The following is a 20612-nucleotide window of genomic DNA, read 5'->3' on the forward strand; positions in this document are numbered from 1 at the left end:
GAATGATAGAAAGATAGTATGATTGTGGTTCGATGAACCCTCTGCCAAGCACTTAAATGTGAATTGCAGAGTAATCATGTAGATGTAGATTTAGATGTATATGTACTGCTTTTTAGAGTGAACTTGACTTTAAAATTTGCAGAGAATGAGTCAACGCTTTCAGTCGACGCTTTCATCAACCATGTTTCTTCCTCTTCTGGTTCTTTGTAGTGTAAAGCATTTATGATAACTTCTTTGCTTTTGACTCTTACAGCTTTAATATGTGTGTAACAAGTCACTGAATAGTAGAAAAACTTCACTAGCTTTTGTGGGGACTGCAGTTTGGCAAGTAGACGGGGGCAGAAGGTTGTGTCGGGTGGGTTGGGTGAGGGGTGAAAAGAGGCGAGGCACAGGATTAAGGGTTGGGAATGGTTGGCTGACAGCTCAGAGGGAGGTAACATGTGTTCAACATAGGAATGCAGGAGGGAGAGGCAGCAAGGGCTCAAGATAGTAAAGTGATTAATGGAGACACTAGAACTAGTGTGTTCATGCAGCGCATGGTAGTGTAGGGGTGTGGCTTGGGTGGGGTTGACAGAATAGAGAAAGGTGAGACCGTTGGGAGAGGATGCGAGTGCAGGAGGTTACTGGAGACTGAGGTCAGGAGGAATGCAGGAACAAAGTATGTATTGCAAGGATATAATTCAGAAAATCTGGTATTGCAGGGATGGCTTGAGTTGTGAAGCAGCCATTGAAATCAAACATGTTGTACTCAGCAACGTGTTTCACCACTGGGTGGTAAACAGTGATTTTGGCCAGTTTGGCGGTGGCCATACATTCTTGTGTACAACTGTTTGGCAGTCATGCCCACTAAAATACTGTGCAAAAATTGCAGCAGAGGTATATGGTGTGGCTGCTTTCACGTGTGGCTCAGCCTCTAATGGGGTGGGATAAGCCTGTGGTGGGTCTGTCCACAAAAATCCTAGATATTACAGAAGTTTCAGTCCTATACAAAGGCTTTGCCTTCAGCCCTACACGTGACACCAACCTACATGCTTCTCAAAAACCCAACAATCCTGGATGCCCCATAGCAGCTGGTTACCATGGTCCCACTGAAAGAATCTCCGCTCTTCTCAACCAACATTACAACCAGTTGCCTGTAGCCTAATTTCTCACATTAAAGATGTTAACCACATTTTTCACTGACTCTTGACCATCCCCACCCCATGACCACTTGGATTCCTATTCGTCACTGTTGATGGCACCTTCCTATACACCAGCATTTCCCGTGCCCATGGCCCTGCTGCTATTGAACACTATCTCTCCTAATGTCCTCCACCTCATTCCTTCTACATCCTACCAATTACATCCTCACTTCTCCTTTGATGGGAAGGTATATAAGCAAATACATCCCAGTTGTGAGCACATGCATGGCACCTTCCTATGCCAAACTGTTAGTGGGCCTTGTGGAGTAAACCTCTCTAGTTTCCCAAACCCCTTGTCTGGTTCAGGTTCTTTGATAATATCTTCATGATTTTAACTGAAGATCAAGATGCCGTATCCTAATTTCTTCAAGGCCTTAGTTCCTTCACTCCTATTCTTTTCACCTGGCCCTCCTCAACTTTGGGGCATTCTTTATGGACACCTTGTGAACTACTGTGATTATGAAAGATCATGTCTCTAGTTCTACTTCAACTATACTGCAATACAAAACTTCTCAGTACTTATTCACAAATATTTGTAACCTGTAGCATAAGAGTGTCACGAATACAACCTGCAACACCATTCTTGTGTTAGTTAGCCAGCATTAAGAAAATCTAAGTTTTTGACTTCCAGATTGTTGATGAAGTGCATTTAGTGTCCCATTTTGAAGCTTTTCATGATTTGGACTTCTGACTGCAGTTATACGGTGAAATATTTGAAAATACTTTGAGCTAGGCTGAAAATTTCAAGGCATCAGTGGTAACTGTGATAACTAAATTTTGTTGCCCCCATGCCATTCCCTTTGCCATGTGCGAGAAGGTAAAAGTCTGAGTTGTAGCATAGGTGGTACAAGGAGTTGTTTCTCCTATTCTGTTGAGTGAGTGGGCCACCTATTTGGTGGTGATACAAAATCATGACAGTGCTGTGCACCTTTTGAAGCAATTTTAAACAAATGGTCAACATGCAACCCTTCATGGATTTGTATCCAGTTCTGTGGCTGGTGGAGTTATTGGCAAAATTGTCAGGGGGCCAGTATTTTTCCTGGACTGACCTGCACGAGGCTTACCTACAGTTGCCATTGGACACAGTCTCTCCAGGAATTTATCAGCAGTTGATTCAGGACACTCCCTGTTGCATCAGTTACCTGGATGACATCTGGGTAAGGACCCTATCAGAGAGGAGTCAGTTTTCCAATGCTTCCTGGAGAATTGTTTTTGTTGAAAGCTGGAAAAGTGCAGTTTTTTCCTCCTCACAGGTGCATCCTTTTGGGACATGTGCTTAGCAAAGATGGCCTTGTCATGACAGACAACAACATCAAAGCTATCATCAACCTGTTGGTGGTCAAGAACCTGCAGGGGCTCAGGTCTTTTTTGGGTAAGATTTTGTATTATTTCCAGCTCATATCCCGAGATGCACACATCTTCCAGCCTCTTAACTGGCTTCGCCAGAAGGGCGTTAAGTTTATCTGGTCTGTGGACTGTCAGTGGGCTTTTCATTCCCTCAAGTAATGTTCATGCTCTGCTCCCTGTCTGGCTTATATTTATGCTGGGTGAACTTTTAACCCTGGCATGTGACGCACCCCAGTACGGAATTGGTTTAGTCTTGTCCCATGACAGCCTGAATGGTACTGACCAGCCTATCACCTACTCATCGAAGACACCTTAGCCCGCACAGCATAATTATTCGAAGGGAGTTAAAAAGTTTCACATTTTCATGTATGGGGCGAGGTTCCTCTTCATCAACAAACAAAAGCCACTGGTTTCCTTCCTTGGCCCTCATTCCAAGCTGCCATACAGTACTGCCCACCAATTGCAGAGATGGGCCCTCTTTCTCAGTGCCTATTGCAACGAAATTCATTATCACTCCTCTGCCAACCATGCCACTGTTGATGCGTTCTCGCGGCTTCTGGTGGGGTCCAATCCAGAGTTCAATCAGCAGTAGGCCAAACTGTCCTCCACGTTGTAGACTGCCATTGTTTGTGCATTGTTGGTTATTTTTGCCATTGAGGGATTCTCCAGGACTGCAGTCTCCAATAACAGTAGGCAATTTGTGTTGCAGTTGCTTGAAGACTTGCATTTGTAATGGTATCTGGCATCTGACTACTGCCCCATTTAGCCGGCCGGAGTGGCCGTGCGGTTCTAGGCGCTACAGTCTGGAGCTGAGCGACCGCTCCGGTCGCAGGTTCGAATCCTGCCTCGGGCATGGATGTGTGTGATGTCCTTAGGTTAGTTAGGTTTAATTAGTTCTAAGTTCTAGGCGACTGATGACCTCAGAAGTTAAGTAGCATAGTGCTCAGAGCCATTTGAACCATTTTTACTGCCCCATTTAATCAGGCTTCTAACTTGGAGATGGAGAACTTCGTGCATATATTCAGGACCAACAGAGTCTGCCTCTTCCCACAATGCCAATTAGGCCCAGTCCTGGCAGCAGGGTTGAGTATCCGGGTTTCATGGTGAGCCACAAAAGTCGTCAGTTGTTTGTGGTGGATGTCAGTAGGGATCAGCTGATCTGTGATGCAAATCAGTTGTCCCTCACTCTGTTTGGACATCACCACCAATCTTATGATCTATCAGGTGATAAGGTTGGTCATGATGTTGTTATGGGTACAGGCTACCACATGCAATTGTGTGCTCCCCCAGTGCTGTGTCCTCCACTGTCCTCTCATTGCCTGCAGCCTGGGGGCCCCAGTGAGACTTGCATTTCCACCTGCTAATGTGGAGCCCATGGATTTTGATCTGCCCTCCTCCTCCTCCTCCTCCTCCTCCTCCTCCTCCTACTCTTCTGCCACCTCTCCCCTGGTCATTACCAGCCTGTGAAGTGCCTGAACCGACCAGTGTAGTGTAGAAGCATTGTCACGCAAGTGCAGGTACTAAACAAACAATCTTTAAATATTTGTACTGTATTGAAAGTTTAGCATTATGACTTCTTCCTCAAAATGAAAGACAGACTGAGAGATGTGTTTTTCATTAAAATGTGCAGTAATCAAAAGTATAACTTAATTGAAAATTATTTTTTAAAATGTAAGAATTATTTTCAGAAAACAGAAATTACAGGGGAATATAATTTTGCAGGTGGTGAAAAACAATTTGCTGCAGAGTTACCTGAAGAAGAAAGAGTGGCATGGATGTGGTGTATACTGATTGCGTATGCTGTCCCAGAACTAGGCACATTCATCCGTGCATCACGAATGTGCTTCTTTAAAACTGTAGCAAAACCATCCCTACCAGAGTTCCTTATTGCCTTCTTTATGGAGACGTTTCACACAATAGGCATGGCACTTCTTTTCTTTGTAATTCTGCCCAATCTTGATGTGCTGAAGGGTGTCATGTTGACAAACTGCTTATGCTTTATTCCTGGTGTGCTTGGTAAGTTTCTTGTTGAACACATTGACATATACACTTTTTTAAATCCAAGAAGTGATCAGAATAGCTGTTTATGCACTGTCAGAGGAGGCTAGCATTTGTTAAAGAAATGAAATAATTATTAATTGCTGTGAGTTGGAAATGGTTACTAACTCATAGGATGTTATAGCTTTACTAATTTATATTTTTGCATGCAGTCATTAAACTGATGACATTTCAGTTACCTATGAAAATATGTTTTGACATTTTATGGGACTGCTAATGTTCATGTATATGGGAGGATATAAGACAATTATTTTATTTTGTATGTAATACTACCAGAGATGAATTGCATTTTATGTGATGGTGCATTTTGTAGGGATGGGATGGGATATGCAGTGCAAAATATTTCACATTAAAAAAACTAATTATGTTCATAGATTTTATGTGGAAGTTCAGGTGGGTAATTTGAAAATCTGAATCACAGTGCCGTGTTTTTGCTATTCCATACCTTCTGTACCTTCTGGCAATGCTTTGAAAGAGTATTTCATTTAAGTAATAAGAATTTAAAAAAATTATTGTAAATTACCAACATCTAAAAGCTGTAGGCATTGTACATTTGGGAAAAGAATTATAGACTAACTAAAATTTTCAGTATTTTAAACTGAGTCTTATGAATTTTAGGATTGTGAAATCTGACTGAAATGCCTATTTCTTAAGTAATATTTCTAAATAGCTGTATTTATACATTAACAACAATTTAGAAAATATTACTGCTTACCATATAGAGGATGCATTGACTCAAAGACACAATGAAAAAGACTACTAAAATATTAAAGCTTTTGAACAAAGTCCCTCTTCTGCAGTAGAAAAGACACAACACACATTCACACAAGCATAACTCTGCTACTCATGATATAGAAGACACAATGAGTCGCAGGAAGGCTCAGTGATGAAGACTGCGAAAATATTAAAGCTTTTGGAAAAAGTCCTTCTGCAGTAGAAAGCAAACACGTATAGACACAACCACAGCTCACACACTGCAACTGTCTCAGGACACTAGCTAGCTTTGTCTGAAAGCTTTAATATTTTAGCAGTCTCTTTGGTTTTGCTTGTTGGCAATTCAGCATCTCCTCTATATAGTGAGTAGCAGTCTATTATTTTCATATTTTTGTTTTTCAATACTGGGCTTTCAATTGTTTCTATTTATACATTAACTTCATGTTATTAAATATATCATACAATTTGAACTGCAGTCATAATACATTATTTGCAACTTCACAGCTATTGCCTCAAGAAATATGAATGAGCCAGGACGTCCTATTAAATTAGTTGCTGATGTTGCTGCTACAGCCATTCAGGCTACAGGATTTGTAGTATGGCCAATGTTAGAAGGAAGTGAAAAACTTCAGTTGTGGTTGATTCCAGTCACAACTATCTTTATTTCATGTGGATGGTGGGAAAATTATATTTCTGCAACAGAAAATGCTCCTCTAGGTAAGTTAAAGTACTGATATCACACTATTCATTACTTTCACTTGAGAGGATACAGAATTTTTTGCAATAACTTGCAATATTATTAAGACTGAAAGAAATGACCTGTTATCCTAATGCTTGCATTTTTAATAAACTGGTTCAGCAAACATTATAAAACTCCTACCAGGTTTCTGACAGTACAAATTTATTAACTTTCCATTTGAACAGACAAGGTTAATCTCTTTGAACATTTTGGATGATGTAGGATGTGATAGAACCCAGCCACCATTCCCAGACAATACTTTCGTAATGATCACTCAACCGGTTTTTGATAGTGGCCACTATACAGAGAGTTGTATTGACAGGAATTGGCATTTACCTTTGGTTGTGTAGGTAATGAATTTTTTCCTATAAAACTATGATGTTATGTTGGCAGCAGCATTTAATACAAACAACTGAACTAAATCCCTCAATTGATGATGAGATATCTCAAATATATCATCATCCTAGGTACTGGCCTTACCTTTGTTTTTAGCAGACATACATTACTAAAAAATTAAAAGGAATTTATAAACTGTAATGATTACTGATGAAATAACTAATCAAAGGCTTTATGTCAACCACGTCACCTACAACAATCCCCAATCTTTGTAGTAATGAAAATATAAATCTTACTGGGATCATAAGTCATTGTCCAGTACATTTAACCACACCCCTTGTACTTTACCTGGAATTGGTAATGGACACTGTTACAAGTGTCTAAAGTACTGAAACTTCCTGGCAGATTAAAACTGGGTACTGGACCAGGACGCAAATCTGGGTCCCAGGTTTGAGTCTCAGTCCAGCACACACAGTTTTACTCTGCCACAAAGTTTCAAATCAGTGGACACACTACCGAAGAGTGAAAATTGATTCTGAATATAATTTACATTTTAAGATTTTCATGACTAATATAAGGGTAAAGAAATCTCCAGGATGCATGTACAAGGACTTGTCATTAAATTTTTACTACCACCAAAAAAAATTCAAGCTGTAATCATAAAAATTACATATTAACCCTTCAGTGTGACACATTTTTCCCAACAATGTATGACTTGGTGGAGACCTTGGTTGTAGAACTCTGTATTTTGGCTATCCAGGAATCACTTTAACTGGAAATGCCTGCCAAACAAGGGTTTATTTATTGAAGAAAGAGAAAGAAGAAAATTGTTGCTATGTTAGGAGAGTATGATGAGGGAGTTGAAGACAAAATTTGATAGTGCAAATAAGCAGCATTTGTGACTGTGTCCTGTGCAGAATAAACTGGGGTGTTGTCACGGAGAAGAAGCATGCCCTTGGCCCACTTCCTATGACACTGCCATCTTGATAGCCTACTGTCACCTTGTAAGGAGATTTTCAAGTGTGCTAATGTGATGGTTTACCCTGAGCAAGCATACCTGTTAGAATCTCACCACAACAGTCCCAAAAAACACTCAGCACCACTTGCTTTTTTGTGGTGGTAAATACATAAGTTTGCTCTCCTTACTTTGTTTCTTTGTCTTAGGACCAAAGTGATATACGCAGCACTCACTCATGGTGATTAAGTAGCCTGAAACAGGTGAAACATTTCCACTACTGGCTCAGTTTGGCAGGCTTTTTGAACAGGTGTGAGCAGCTGCAGAACTCAGGAGCTGGTGACCTTCATCACATTCAAAACGTACAAGATGTCAAAAATTGATCCATGACTGACTTTTGCTTTTTTCACTATCACTTCATATGTGATATGCTAGTCTTCAAGCACCAGGGTTTGTGGTTCTCTTTTTATTACCAACTCTTCACAGTGAGATGATCTGTCATTTTTTTCTTTGACATTCAAACTCATCTGATCACAATGGAAATATATGCACCACCTAACCACTTTCATATGGTGGTGCATTGTTACTGTGCACTTCCACTAACTCAGCTTGTGTTGGCACTGTTTCATGTGTTAGATTGTTCTTTTGTATCCTTTAACACATTGAATACCTTTAACAGTATCAAAAAATAAAGGGAATAAAAATAAGCAACTGAATACTGATGCACAGATTTTACTCTGGGTGGAATTATGACCATCATTGTTAGCAATCCGTTTCAAGAGCACAACAACCAAGACCAATCATTTATTCATTAAGTCAGTCAGTCACGTATCATGTTTCACAAACCTCATCAAGATGAAGAGCCTACAGGAATGTGAAAGTAGTCAAGTTAAACATTAACAGGCAGAGGCAGACACTATGGGCAACTTCTATTAAAGTATACTAACCACAAATTGTGAATAGTGCTACTTTGCTTGCATCAGCATTTGCAGGAACTACTTTATGTATGTGTAGAGGATTGGTTCAAATGGCTCTGAGCACTATGGGACTTAACATCGAAGGTCATCAGTTCCCTAAACTTGGAACTACTTAAACCTAACTTACCTAAGGACATCACACACATCCATGCCAGAGGCAGGATTCGAACCCGCGACCGTCATGCGGTTCCAGACTGAAGCGCCTAGAACCGCTCGACCACACTGGCCGGCTATGTGTAGAGGAATAAAAAGTAATAACTCACCGAATAATAAAGCCACTAAGTATTCGACAACCTTACACTTCACTGGCTTTTGAATAAATCCTTGACTGAGCTTGAGTACGGACACATGCACATGCATGCACTTGCTCTCTCATCTCTCTCTCTCTCTCTCTCTCTCTCTCTCTCTCTCTCTCTCTCTCTCTCTCTCTCTCTCTGAAACAGACATTTTGACAATATAATGTAATTGGATAGACAAAAAAACCTACTCACCAAGCAGCATCAGGAGAATACACACATAAAGAAAGGTTTTACTTATGAAAAATTTTGGAGCCAGTGGCTCCTTCTTCCAGCAGAAGGGTCAAAGGATCGAAGTTGGGGGCACCCTATCCACATTCCTTCAGAAACTCAACACATTATCCCCCATTCACTTCACATAAGCCTAATCAACTTGAAAAGCCACCTTCCTGGATGTTGAATTCCAGCTCAAAGATGGCTACATCAGTACCCCTGGCCTTATCAAACCTACCAAACACCAGTGATATCTCCACTTCAATAGCTTCAATAGCTGCCACCCAATCCATACCAAGAAGTCCCTTCTATACAGACTAGCCATCCATGGTCATCACATCTTTAGTGACAAGCAGCCCCTCTTGAAATACATCGAGGGTCTCTCTGAGGCGTTTGCAGGCTGTAATTACCCTCCCACCTTGTATGAAAACAAATCTCCTGTACCTTATCTTTTCAGTCACCCACCACCTCCCAAAGTCCCATAATCCAGCCACAGAGGACTATTCCCCTCTTGAATCAGTACCACCCAGGAGCGGAGCAACTGGATTACATTCTCTGCCTGGGTTTTGACACCTCTCATCGTGTCTTGAAATGAGAAATATCCTACCCACTATCCTTCTCAACCCTCCCACAGTGGTATTCCACCAACCACTGAACCAGCACACTATCCTTGTCCATCCTTACACAACCCCTGCTCCCACCCCCTCGCCTCATGGCTCATATCTGTGTACTAGATTTAGATGCAACACTGGTCCCATGCCTCCTCCCACCACCACTTACTCCAGTCTGGTCACAAACACCACCTATCCCATCAAAAGCAGGGCTACCTGTGAAACCGGTCATGTGATCTACAAGCTGACTGTAACGACGGTGCTGCATTCATCGTGGGCACGACAACCAACAAGCTTTCTGTCCATTTGATGGCCACTGACAAACTGTGGCCAAGAAACAGCTGGACCATCCTGTTGCTGAGCACACAGCCCAACATGACACTCTACATTTCAGTGACTCTTCACAGTCTGTGCCATCTGGATCCTTCTCGCCAACACCAGATTTTCTGAATCACACATGTGGGAACTTTCCCTGCAATATAATCTACATTTCTGTAACCCTCCTTGCCTCAACCATTGTTTATCATTGTCCTTACCAACCTAGGCTCTTCCCTGTTCCCATTCCTGCACTACACAGGACTCTATTCAACCAATGCACCCTCAGTCTTTTTACTGCCCTCACTTCCACCCCAATCTCTGTCTAATCTATCGACTGCACCTAGCTGCCCTGCCCTCTCTCCAGTCATCCTTGTAAGTTCTCACAAGCTGCACTTTTCCATCCCCCATCCCTACTCTACTATCCCTCCCCCTCCTCACCCCAGTCTTCTCCTTATCCTTACCACCCATCATGTTCTGCTGTTCGCAGTGTGACTTCTGCTGCCAGAGACTGTGGTCATATGTGTGTGAGTTATGTTTGCATGAGTCTGCATGTGTATGTTGTCTATTTTCGATGACGGCCTTGTTGGCCAAAACCTCACTTTCCGGCAGTCTTTTCATTGTGCCTGTCTGCGACTAAGAATATCTGCTATAAGGTGAGTAGCAACTATCCTTTCCATAATACTGTTGCATTCCATCTTGGGTTTACCATTGTTTGAAATTACTGCACTATACATACTAAATGCAAATGTCTGAAATAAGAAGATATTAAACACACAGGGATGTAATATCATACGCAATGGGTTCCTTGCATAGTCTCACTTGAACAGTGTGACAAGCAGCTAGCCGACATATCACATAATGCCTCCGTGCGGTGCCACTTCTCCTGCCAAATGTTGTGCTCAACTGATCAAGTGGTGATCACTGACACCAAGTCTGAAGTTCCTCACTTCACCTTCTGCTTACAGCCACTCTGTGCAATGCCAGTTGCTGCCTATGCTGCTCAATATGACTCACTCACTCTGTTCTCTAGCTCTTTACGTGGGGAAAAAAAAACATGCCTTGCATGTTATCAGTCCAGTTTAATACAATGCATGGCCTCTGATGCTTGCTATCCTGATGTGCTTTGCTGCTCTTTTATGTAAATTATAACTCTCTGCATCCTGACATGATACTCTTCAAGTATTTTCTCCATATTAAACATAGTAATAAGAAAATGTTATCCAAAATACACATAAAAGCACTGCACACTAGCCCACTGCTTGTAAAATAAAGACAGTCAATCAAACAATGAAAATAAGGCTTCCTCACTGCTATCGCTCACTATCTAGTGTCTCTGTCACTTTCTTCTGCTAGTCATCATTTTTAAACAAGGCTGTTTGCATTTGTGTCATGTGGTGCCAACCAAACAGTCCACTTTTTACTTTTATTTTCCAGGACCCCATACACCATTTTCTTCATTCTGAATTTTTATAGCTGTTGTAACTCTGTGTAGTAAGTGTACGCAATTAAAGAGCATGCACCTCCATGGCTGGTCTCAAGAGGCCTCCTCGCACAGATGGTGCAGCATGTGCTGTGCTGTGTGCAAAACAGCCTTATATAAGCCAGCATGCCAGGCCCTAATACGATAAATGTGTACTTCACTGTATACTGTGCCTTAATTTACTTCTTGGTTATGTGTGCTGATTATTTTTTAATTCAGTGTCTTAGTATATTATTTCATATGGTGGTAGAATAAAAATTGGTTTGTGGAAATTCTGACTCTGTGTTTGTGCAACACTACAGTAATAACCATCATACTTTTCTTATATTTAGGGATTTCTTTGACTTTTGTTATAACAGTTAAAAGGCATTTGGAGATGCCAACTTTTGAACTTACTGAGTTGACCTCTCGTGATATTTTTTGTGGGTCTTTATAAAGTCGCCAATGTTTTCTTCTATTTCCTTATCATATTCTTCCTTTCCCTCATCATCATAATTATCATCTTCCTTCTTTGAAAAACAATCTACTTTTTCCTTCTTCTCCATGAGTTCTTCAATTAGTTTTTTCTCAACTACAGCTTCTGCACTACTTGCTGACACTCTCCTTGTTTGTGATGTATCTGTGTTTTTTCTTTTTTTTCTTTATAATTTTCACTATCATTTTGCATCTTTGAATTCCTCCTCTGTTCCTATTTTGAACCTCCTCCTGTTTATCACATCATAAATAGTTTCGTATAACTTAACCATTGTTTTGCTACATTGTCTTACTGTTTGAAATTCGAATTTCAAATCTGTTCTCAATTTACAATTAGAGACTTTTATTGTTATTTCAATTTTCTTTAGATTACTCTCATGCTTGTCAATTTCTTCCTCAATTTTATGAGAGTTATTTTCTTGTCTGTCAATGTTTTCTTCAAGTTTCTTTGAGTTGCTTTCCACTTGTTAGTTTTTTCTTCCAATTCATTCATGTTCTTTCTGTTAAGTTCTGCTATACTATCTATTAAATTTGTTAGTTTTTTCTTCCAGTTCATTTATGTTCTTTTCTGTAAGTTCTGCTACGCTATCTATTAAATTTGGGCTCCTTCCTAATCGTGTCTTTGGTAGTTCTGCATATTTGACCTTCCTGCCTCTATGTTTTCTCATCTTATCATTTGGGGAGTGCTTGAGTTTCTGCACTATGGTCCTTGTTACTGTTTGTTTGCATAAATTCCACATTACTTACATTTTCTGTTTGACAATTTGTTGGTACTGATGGCTCCATTTAAAATTTCTACATTGACAAACACTGACCCAGAAAATATTACCCAATGCATGAAACTGTTACAGTTTTCCCACACAAAGTTTCATCACATGCAATTATAGCACTACTATTGCTTACTGCAGCATTTCTAATTACTCATCGACAGCACATTTGATACTCGCATTTATCACTTTCTGCTGCCAGTGGCTGCTGTGTGCTCTGATGTTTCATCTGCACATTTGAAGTTTAGTCATCACGTGGTCATCCTTCTTCTTCAATCTTCTCTGTTCCCTTGTTACCTTCACATCTTTTAGTTCAATTTCTTTGCAAGGCTCATTTTCCTTTTCTTTATAGTATCTGCATCCAGGAATTGATACACTTTCATCCTGTTTAAGGAACCAGTTCAGGGTGTATACATGGACAGGGAAAAAAAATTCCCGAATTTTTCCTGGTTGAAAATAGACATTCTCCTAGGTGAAAATACACTTTTTTGTGTTAAGTGACAGTATATTTTTCCTCAGCACTGTAAAACTTATCAATTCTTTGAATGTTTATGTTTTTGTACACTGACGAAGAATTTCCCAACACTTTAGAAAACGAAACTCTGGGGGAAAAAAACATGTTTTGGAAAGATCTTTGATGCGCAGCAACATGTACGCTGCATATTTTCGTGTTACGAAGGTATAAATTTGAATTTCACCAAACACAACATGTTACTTTCCGAAGCCTAGAAATTGAGATTGCGACGCGCTTTTGTAAGCCAGTCATAGCTCACGTCACGTGATCTCCCCGTCTGATGACAGCATACGACACGTGATGTAGTCAGCCAATAGCGAGACCACTCGTAAGCAGCACGAACACACAAATAAGAGCAGTTAATGGTTTAAATTAATATACATAGTGTTGCTACAAGAAAAACAAAGCTTTCACATATAATATTGGTCTCTAAGATTAATAAACATGTAATGTTGATCTTTTTTGTGCATGATACATTTTAAGATACACCACACAAATGTGCCAGTAAAATTTTTAATGACGTATATGTCTGATCTTCTGTGCTCAAAATTCTTCTAGATGGTCATCCTCAAAGAGTTGATTTTTAAGTGAGAGTCAAACGCTCTGTGATTTAAGAAATTCATTGTCCATCTCGCACATAGTTCATCTTACGTAAAAGGAAATTTACTTTGAAAGTAATGCTTTTCAAACCACCATTAGCAATATTTTCCCATGACCTGTTAGAAATTGGTTCATTTCAGCAGTTGCCAGAGTGTGCCAGGTAACAGGTGTCACTGTGCTTGCGCAGCTATGATGATGCAGGAAGCCCGAATGTTCGTATGTATAAAATATTAAAAGATATTGCATTGTGTCATAAAAGAAACAAGACATCAGAGGATACTTCAAGAGAATTGGAATTCCGTAAACCATACTAAAATGCATAATTCGGCTTAAAGTGCACATTCATGTATCCAGAATAGGATGTACATTTTCTTGAGTACCAGTACTGTATTATCTCATGTTTGGTTCTTTGTTATGGCATAATGCCATAAGAGCTAGAAGATGGAAAACGTGCACTTGAAATTCAGCGAACAGTTGAAATTAGCCAACAGTGTGAAATTAAACACTTCATTTCAAATAAATTGACTGCCTCAGTGCAAAAGATTAATAAAAGCCAAATCTTTTTAGCAAACTGACAAAAATAACTTCATTGTTCTGCAAGGCAATTAGTCATTGACTGTCATAAAGGTGAAAATAAAACCTGAAACTAATAACATATTTTAGCATTCCATAGTTATGCGAACATATTTTAATTCATTTGATAGCTCCCAGCCCCAGAAATCTGTATTGTTTTCATTTAAATGTGCCCAGCCACACATCTGCAGCCAGAAGTGGGAGAAGGTACTACTCATACGCAACTCAACTGCGTGTGCACAAGAGCCCGCCCGCAACTGCTCAAATAAATCTAATGTAAAAAGCTGTCATATCACGCTCATCAGAGGCAATTTGTTGTTAGGAAGCCTTGCATAGTCTTCCTAAAGCCTCTGACACACTTTGCTGTTGGCAGACACTTGTAGAAGCACTGTGTTTTATTGTTGTATATGGCATATTTCCTTTGCAACTTAAGTTTTATTTTCGTTTTTTTTCCCCCCCTGTCGTTCATGTTTTGTTGCTGCAGTATTATTCTGCAGAAGCAGGATACAGTAATATCCTTTGTTAGAGTATTGGTTCTTACCAGTCAAAATCACAAAAATGTAACTGAAAACTAAAACAATGAAAAATTCCCGGGCTTTTCCCAGATTTCTACCAGATGAAAAAATTCCCGGGTTTTTCTTGGATCTCCCAGTTGTCCCGGGTTGTATACACCCTGCAGCTGTAAATGGACTCTTCTTCCACTTCTTTGTAGCTGTCCCATCTGAAGACTGAAACACTCATGTCACAAGGGAGCCCCTATTTTATGTCCTTTTGCGTGACCTGTGGATTACTGTTGTTTGTAATCAGCACTGGATTGTCTTCCCACAGCATTGCCAGACAAAGCTACTCCCACAGTACACATATCACTGTAATAGCATTTTTCACCATGTGTGTATGATAGGTGTCCTCTCACTTTGACTTCCTCTCTTCAGTATAACTTTCTCAATAAACATTCTATAATGAATAAGGCTCTTGGAAATAAACATTTTATAGGTAATACTGAGTTTACTGTATATTCAGTCCATAAAAACACTCCCTAAGTCAACCTAAAACATCACGTAGCTACAGGAACACACATGCCATTCACATTGTCGTGCTAGTTAGCCATTGCTCTTTTAAAGTCAGTTTGATCACTGTTAGAAAAAAAGAAATACTTATTTGGATGGCGCAATATTACTTAGAATAAATGATTCACAATAACCTTTGTGTCAACGAGGTTGTACCCCAACTTGTACACATTCATTCCAAGATCTCACCTGCCGACTGATCACTTGCTTGACTTTTCAGCAAGTGTCAAAAAGCTTACCCCACTCCTAGCTAACAGGACATCCATGCATCAACTGTGATCCTCAGACCAGAGAGATAAGTGGGGGTAAATTTGATACGTAGTAGTGGTATCAATATCTGTGCTCTCATATTGTGGATTAGGAGTGGGTGATAGAACAGAGGAAGGGGAGTCTGTGAATGGGAGGGTCTGGGTACAGGCTGAGTAAAGTTGGGGTCCTGAGGGGGGGATGGGGGGGTGGAGATGTGTGGGGCAGGAGCCTAGTGGAGATGGAGGAGGATTATGGTAAGAAAGGATGTGTAGCAAGGACAACTGCTATCTATGCAGCTCTAAAAAGCTGCTGTTTGGGGGAAGGATATTGATGGTATGGGCTGTGAAGCAGCCATTGAAATTGAGCATGTGCCCAAATTGATGGACATCACTTACCTTCAGGAAGCAAAAAGTTTAGTGCTGCAGACAGGTACACATAAAAGTAAAAGTGATGACAACATCCTCACTTTTGGAATTATTAACTCCTTCCTTGGGAAGGAGAGAAGGAAAGTTAAAAAGGTAAGGTAGGTCACTCAGCTGCAGGATGATAGTGCCCACCTGCAGTAAGGACAAGGATAAACAAAGATGAAGGACAGGTATCAGAGAGGGACTAAAAGGTCAGAGATAGAATGTTCATAAGCAATATGTCAGCTTCAGACCAGAAGAGATGACGCAGGCAAAGTGAAGAGTAAAGATAAATAAATGGGAAGACTCAGATGCAAATCTTTTAGATACATTACCACAGTACATCCCTTTCCACTCCCAGCAACCCAAAGGAACTAGAAAACTTTGTGAATGAATACTTTGGTGGGATTGCTAAGAAATTGCAAGAGAAAATTCCAGACACATTTGTTCTACACCAACAGGACCAGTCACCACACTCAATGGTGCCCTTTACAACAACAGAGCAAGAGGTGGCACAGAAGATACATCATCTAAAGAATAAAAAATCCACAGGGTTGGATGAGATCCCAATCAGTGTGCTAAAGAAATGTATACACAACATAAAAACCCCATTAACAATAATAATTAATAAATCTTTCAGATCTGGCTGCTTTCCTTGATAACTGAGCAAGCAAAAGTATTAACACTACAAAAAAATGGTGATGCAAAAAATGTAGAAAACCACAGACCAATTTCCTTGATATCTTGTATTTACAAAGTAATAGAAACCATAATGAAAAATAGGCTAATGAACTACATAGAAAAATTTAATCTTCTGTGCAATTATCAACTTGGTTTCAGGCCCACAAAAAGTACACAGACTACCATAGCACAGTTTACCAAAGTCATACTAGAAGCATTAGACAAGGGTGAGAATGCAACACATTTTGTTGGATTTATCAAAGGCTTTTGACACAGCTGACCACAGAATTTTATTACACAAATTATAACTATTAGAAATAAGGGGTACAGCAAAGCAATTGTTTAAATCATACCTGGAAAACAGAGTGCAAAAAGTTGAAATCTCACATATTTGCAAAAGATTGGTAGTAAAACACTTATACAATCCAATATATGTTAGTACAGGAGTCCCCGAGGGAAGTGTACTGGGCCCAATCCTCTTCCTTGTATATATAAATGATTTTCCACAGACTGTCAGGCATGGGGAAAAAATACTATTTGCTGATGACAGCACTGTAGTGATTACAGACAAAAGCTCAACACTGTTAATAGAAAAATCCAATGAAGCTCTCAGAGACATCCACAACTGGTCACTAAAGAATAAAGTAACTCTAAATGTCAAAAAGACAAACCGTATAAACTTCCAACTAAATAAAAAACTCATTGACATTACAATGAAAGTAAACAATGAGGTACTTGATTGTGTAACAGACAGCAAATTCTTGGCGATGAATGTAGACTGTCTGCTAAAATGGATAGGGCATGTGAGAATTTTAGCAAAGAGGCTATCTTCAGCATGTTACGCCCTGCGAATCCTTGCACCAGTGTGCAATATTTCGTCTCTCAAAGTAGCCTACTTTGGATACATGCATTCAGTCCTCAGTTATGGGATAATGTTTTGGGGGTTAAGTGCTGGAAACATACAAACTATTTTCAAGGTACAGAAAAGAGCTGTTTGAATAGTAACAAATATCAGTAACAGGGCACACTGTGAAGAGTTGTTCAAAAAGTTAGAAATTATGACAGTTCCGTGTGAATATATTTATCAAAACATAATGTATGGAAGGAAAAACATTAATCTGTATACCACAAACAGCACAATTCACAACCATGGAACCAAATCCAGACACTGTTTACATCTAAACAGAATAAACAAGTCAAAAACTCAAAATAGTGTTTTATATCATGGTATTAAATTGTACAACAGATTACAACTAGAAATAAAAGATGTAAATGATCCCCATACCTTTAGTCAAAGGCTAAAAAAATATTTACTAGATAATAGCTATTACACTGCAGATGAATATTTAAAATAACTATAGATTAATGTTCATGAACATTGTACTGCATAACAAATTTAACTTGACATGATTAGAAAAGTAGAACAAGTATAGTAGCTTTATATACTGTAAAGAGACATGTTTATTTTATAAGAAATATTTTACAATCATTTGATGACATCCATGCAATGTATATTGTTCTATGAATGAATAAACCAATCAATCAATCAATCAATCATCCCTCAAATCCAAATTTGTATACTTACCCTGCAATCCTTGCTTAATATTGGTTTCCTTGTACTTGGGACACGTGAACTTGTTCTCCAACATATATTCTCCTCCTGTACCTCTCCTGGACTCAACTTCTATAAACAAACCCCAATTGTAGCATTTCATTATTTACTTAATTACATATTTATTTTAATTTTTTCATTACTATTTTTCTGTGAGCCCCCCCCCCACCCCCCACCCCCTCTAAATTTCCCATCCTTTCTATTTCTTAATTGCATTGTTTATTATACTTTGCATTTCCCTTCCTTTTTAATCCATGTTTACTTTTCACTCATCCCTTTCTGTCTCTGCCAATTGAAGCTGGCACAGTTCTTATCTGTGTACTGTCTTTGACCTCCTACTGACTATGATACATTTTCCTTGATGCCTTTTGCAAACAAGACTCTGAGGGACCAGCCCCCACCCCTCTTTTCTGGTCTTCCTGAACCAATTCCTTTCCCTCCTCGAAGAAAAAAATGTAGGTTTCAAAATTAGGGATTAGTATTTTCTACTGTAAGTGTTTTTCTTGGCAGTACTTGGGATTTTGACTTCTGAAGATAAATAAAGGCCAGCCAGTCAGTCACTCTTGTTGTACCTTTGAAATTTTTTTGCAGTTTCTGTTGTTATAATTATTTTTTATTCTTTCCCCTTGTTAACTCTTTCTTATATTTGTCTTGGACTTTTCTTTTGAATATCCATCTGTACTGGGCTTTTGGTGAATAATGAGACCACAGGGTTTGCAAGATAATGTTGTTAGCAGTTTAATGTATTTTACTGTCAGTCAATTACAGGAAGTGCCAATGCACTTCTTATGAGCTACTGATCATTTTTGTGCACACTATGTCTCAGAGTCTTATCAGCTAAGGTACATAATCATATTGATAAAAAATATTGTATATGAATCTCTCATATTTCCTCCATTTTGCAAAAATTGAATTCGAGCCTTAATCAGAGTTAATTCTTAATGTTTTTCAGGTTTTGTGAAGCCATTGCATCAAATAATGAAGAGACTATCAGCAACACGTTATTACAATTATCTGTTTATATCATGCTGGAAAATACTGTGCTTCTTTGTGTCTATACTGGTAATCCTTGCTCTGCAGAACGAAAATGTAAATAATTTCTTCAGTCTGCTTCCTACAGCTTTTGGACCACATAAAATAACAGTAATTGAAGTGAGTATTTGATAGCTGAGTGAAAAATATTATTTATGAGCAGACTAAACTTTCTGAAATCATTATAGTTTGTCTTACACTAAAGAAATTTCAGTTTATGGTTATTTGTTGAATAATCCTCTTTCAGGTAATAAGTTCTGATGCTGGTACAAGTGTGTTAGATGAGGCTCTTACAACTCCTGAGAAGTTTGAAATGGACGCATACTATTATGCTTCAGTCTTTGTACTTATCATACAGATATGCGCAGCATATATCTGTTATATATTTGGTAAGTAGTATAGTAAATGCCTAGAGAGTAGTACATATAAATTTGCAACACCATTCATCATTTTGGAACTTAACTACAACACTAGCATAATGATTAAACAGCAAAGACAACAAAGTAACATTTGAAAATGTGCTGAGAAAGTTTCTCATTGACAACTCCTTCTATTCCATAGAAGAATTTCTATTACTATATGTATAAAAGATGGGGGTTAGGACTTATTAACTCACAACATCTGTATATCATTTTTCTTTTTGAAGAAAAAAAAGGACTTATAAATCTTCAGAATGTAACCATATATAGAAATTAATTTGCAATATGAAGTTAGAATGACTCATTCCATATCATTACACTCTATGATGCAAAATGAGCATTACAAGATGAAACTAACTAATTAATCTCTATAAAATATAGCACAGTATTGACAGCAACTAAGATATTGAATACTGTGGTCTGACTAGGTACATACAATCAAGATTTGGGTCTCCTGTAGGAGTGCTCGGATAGCCAAAGTGGTTGAGGTGATCGCTTACAATAAGCAGGAAATCCAGGTTTGAGTTCTGGCCTGGCACAAATTTTCATTTGCTCTGAAATATTTTACAGATGATGCATAACCAGAATCATAATTTGCTAGTTCATTCTTATTTGAATATAGCTGTTGATCATAAATGCTGTGTCTCACACTGCTCTACAGTATTTGATTCCATACCAAGGCGAAACAGTGTTTCACCCTGTACAGGAATCATGATAATACAGTGTGAGCACAAATGAGTGTATTCATTTAAATATTACTCCATCAATCCAACTCTGATAAACTCACAGGGATATAGTATGTGTCAAAAAGTAATCTATACATAGGTAGTATTAAAGCAATCAATCATACAAAAGTAATACTCCATGTTTGCATTACACACAAGTGGTAAAAATGTGTGATTACAGCAAACGCTAGACGCACTAGACGCACAAAGTGAAAAACATATACAAAAGCAGTGAAAATAACTATGAATATTACATGAGTACATTACCCA

The 20612-nt window shown here is 38.9% G+C and overlaps 1 protein-coding gene across 1 annotated transcript in view; it reads left to right on the forward strand.

The window, feature by feature from the left end:
- Positions 1-20612, forward strand: part of LOC126190947 (chitin synthase chs-2-like) — a 252167-nt gene that overhangs the window by 63047 nt on the left and 168508 nt on the right. The window contains exons 3-6 of the mRNA XM_049931591.1: positions 4251-4544; positions 5805-6017; positions 19119-19318; positions 19446-19587. Coding sequence (XP_049787548.1) covers positions 4251-4544; positions 5805-6017; positions 19119-19318; positions 19446-19587 — 849 coding nt within the window. The remainder of the gene's footprint in view (positions 1-4250; positions 4545-5804; positions 6018-19118; positions 19319-19445; positions 19588-20612) is intronic.

Source organism: Schistocerca cancellata, chromosome 6 (assembly GCF_023864275.1).
Source record: "Schistocerca cancellata isolate TAMUIC-IGC-003103 chromosome 6, iqSchCanc2.1, whole genome shotgun sequence".
NCBI classification, from domain to species: domain Eukaryota; kingdom Metazoa; phylum Arthropoda; class Insecta; order Orthoptera; family Acrididae; genus Schistocerca; species Schistocerca cancellata.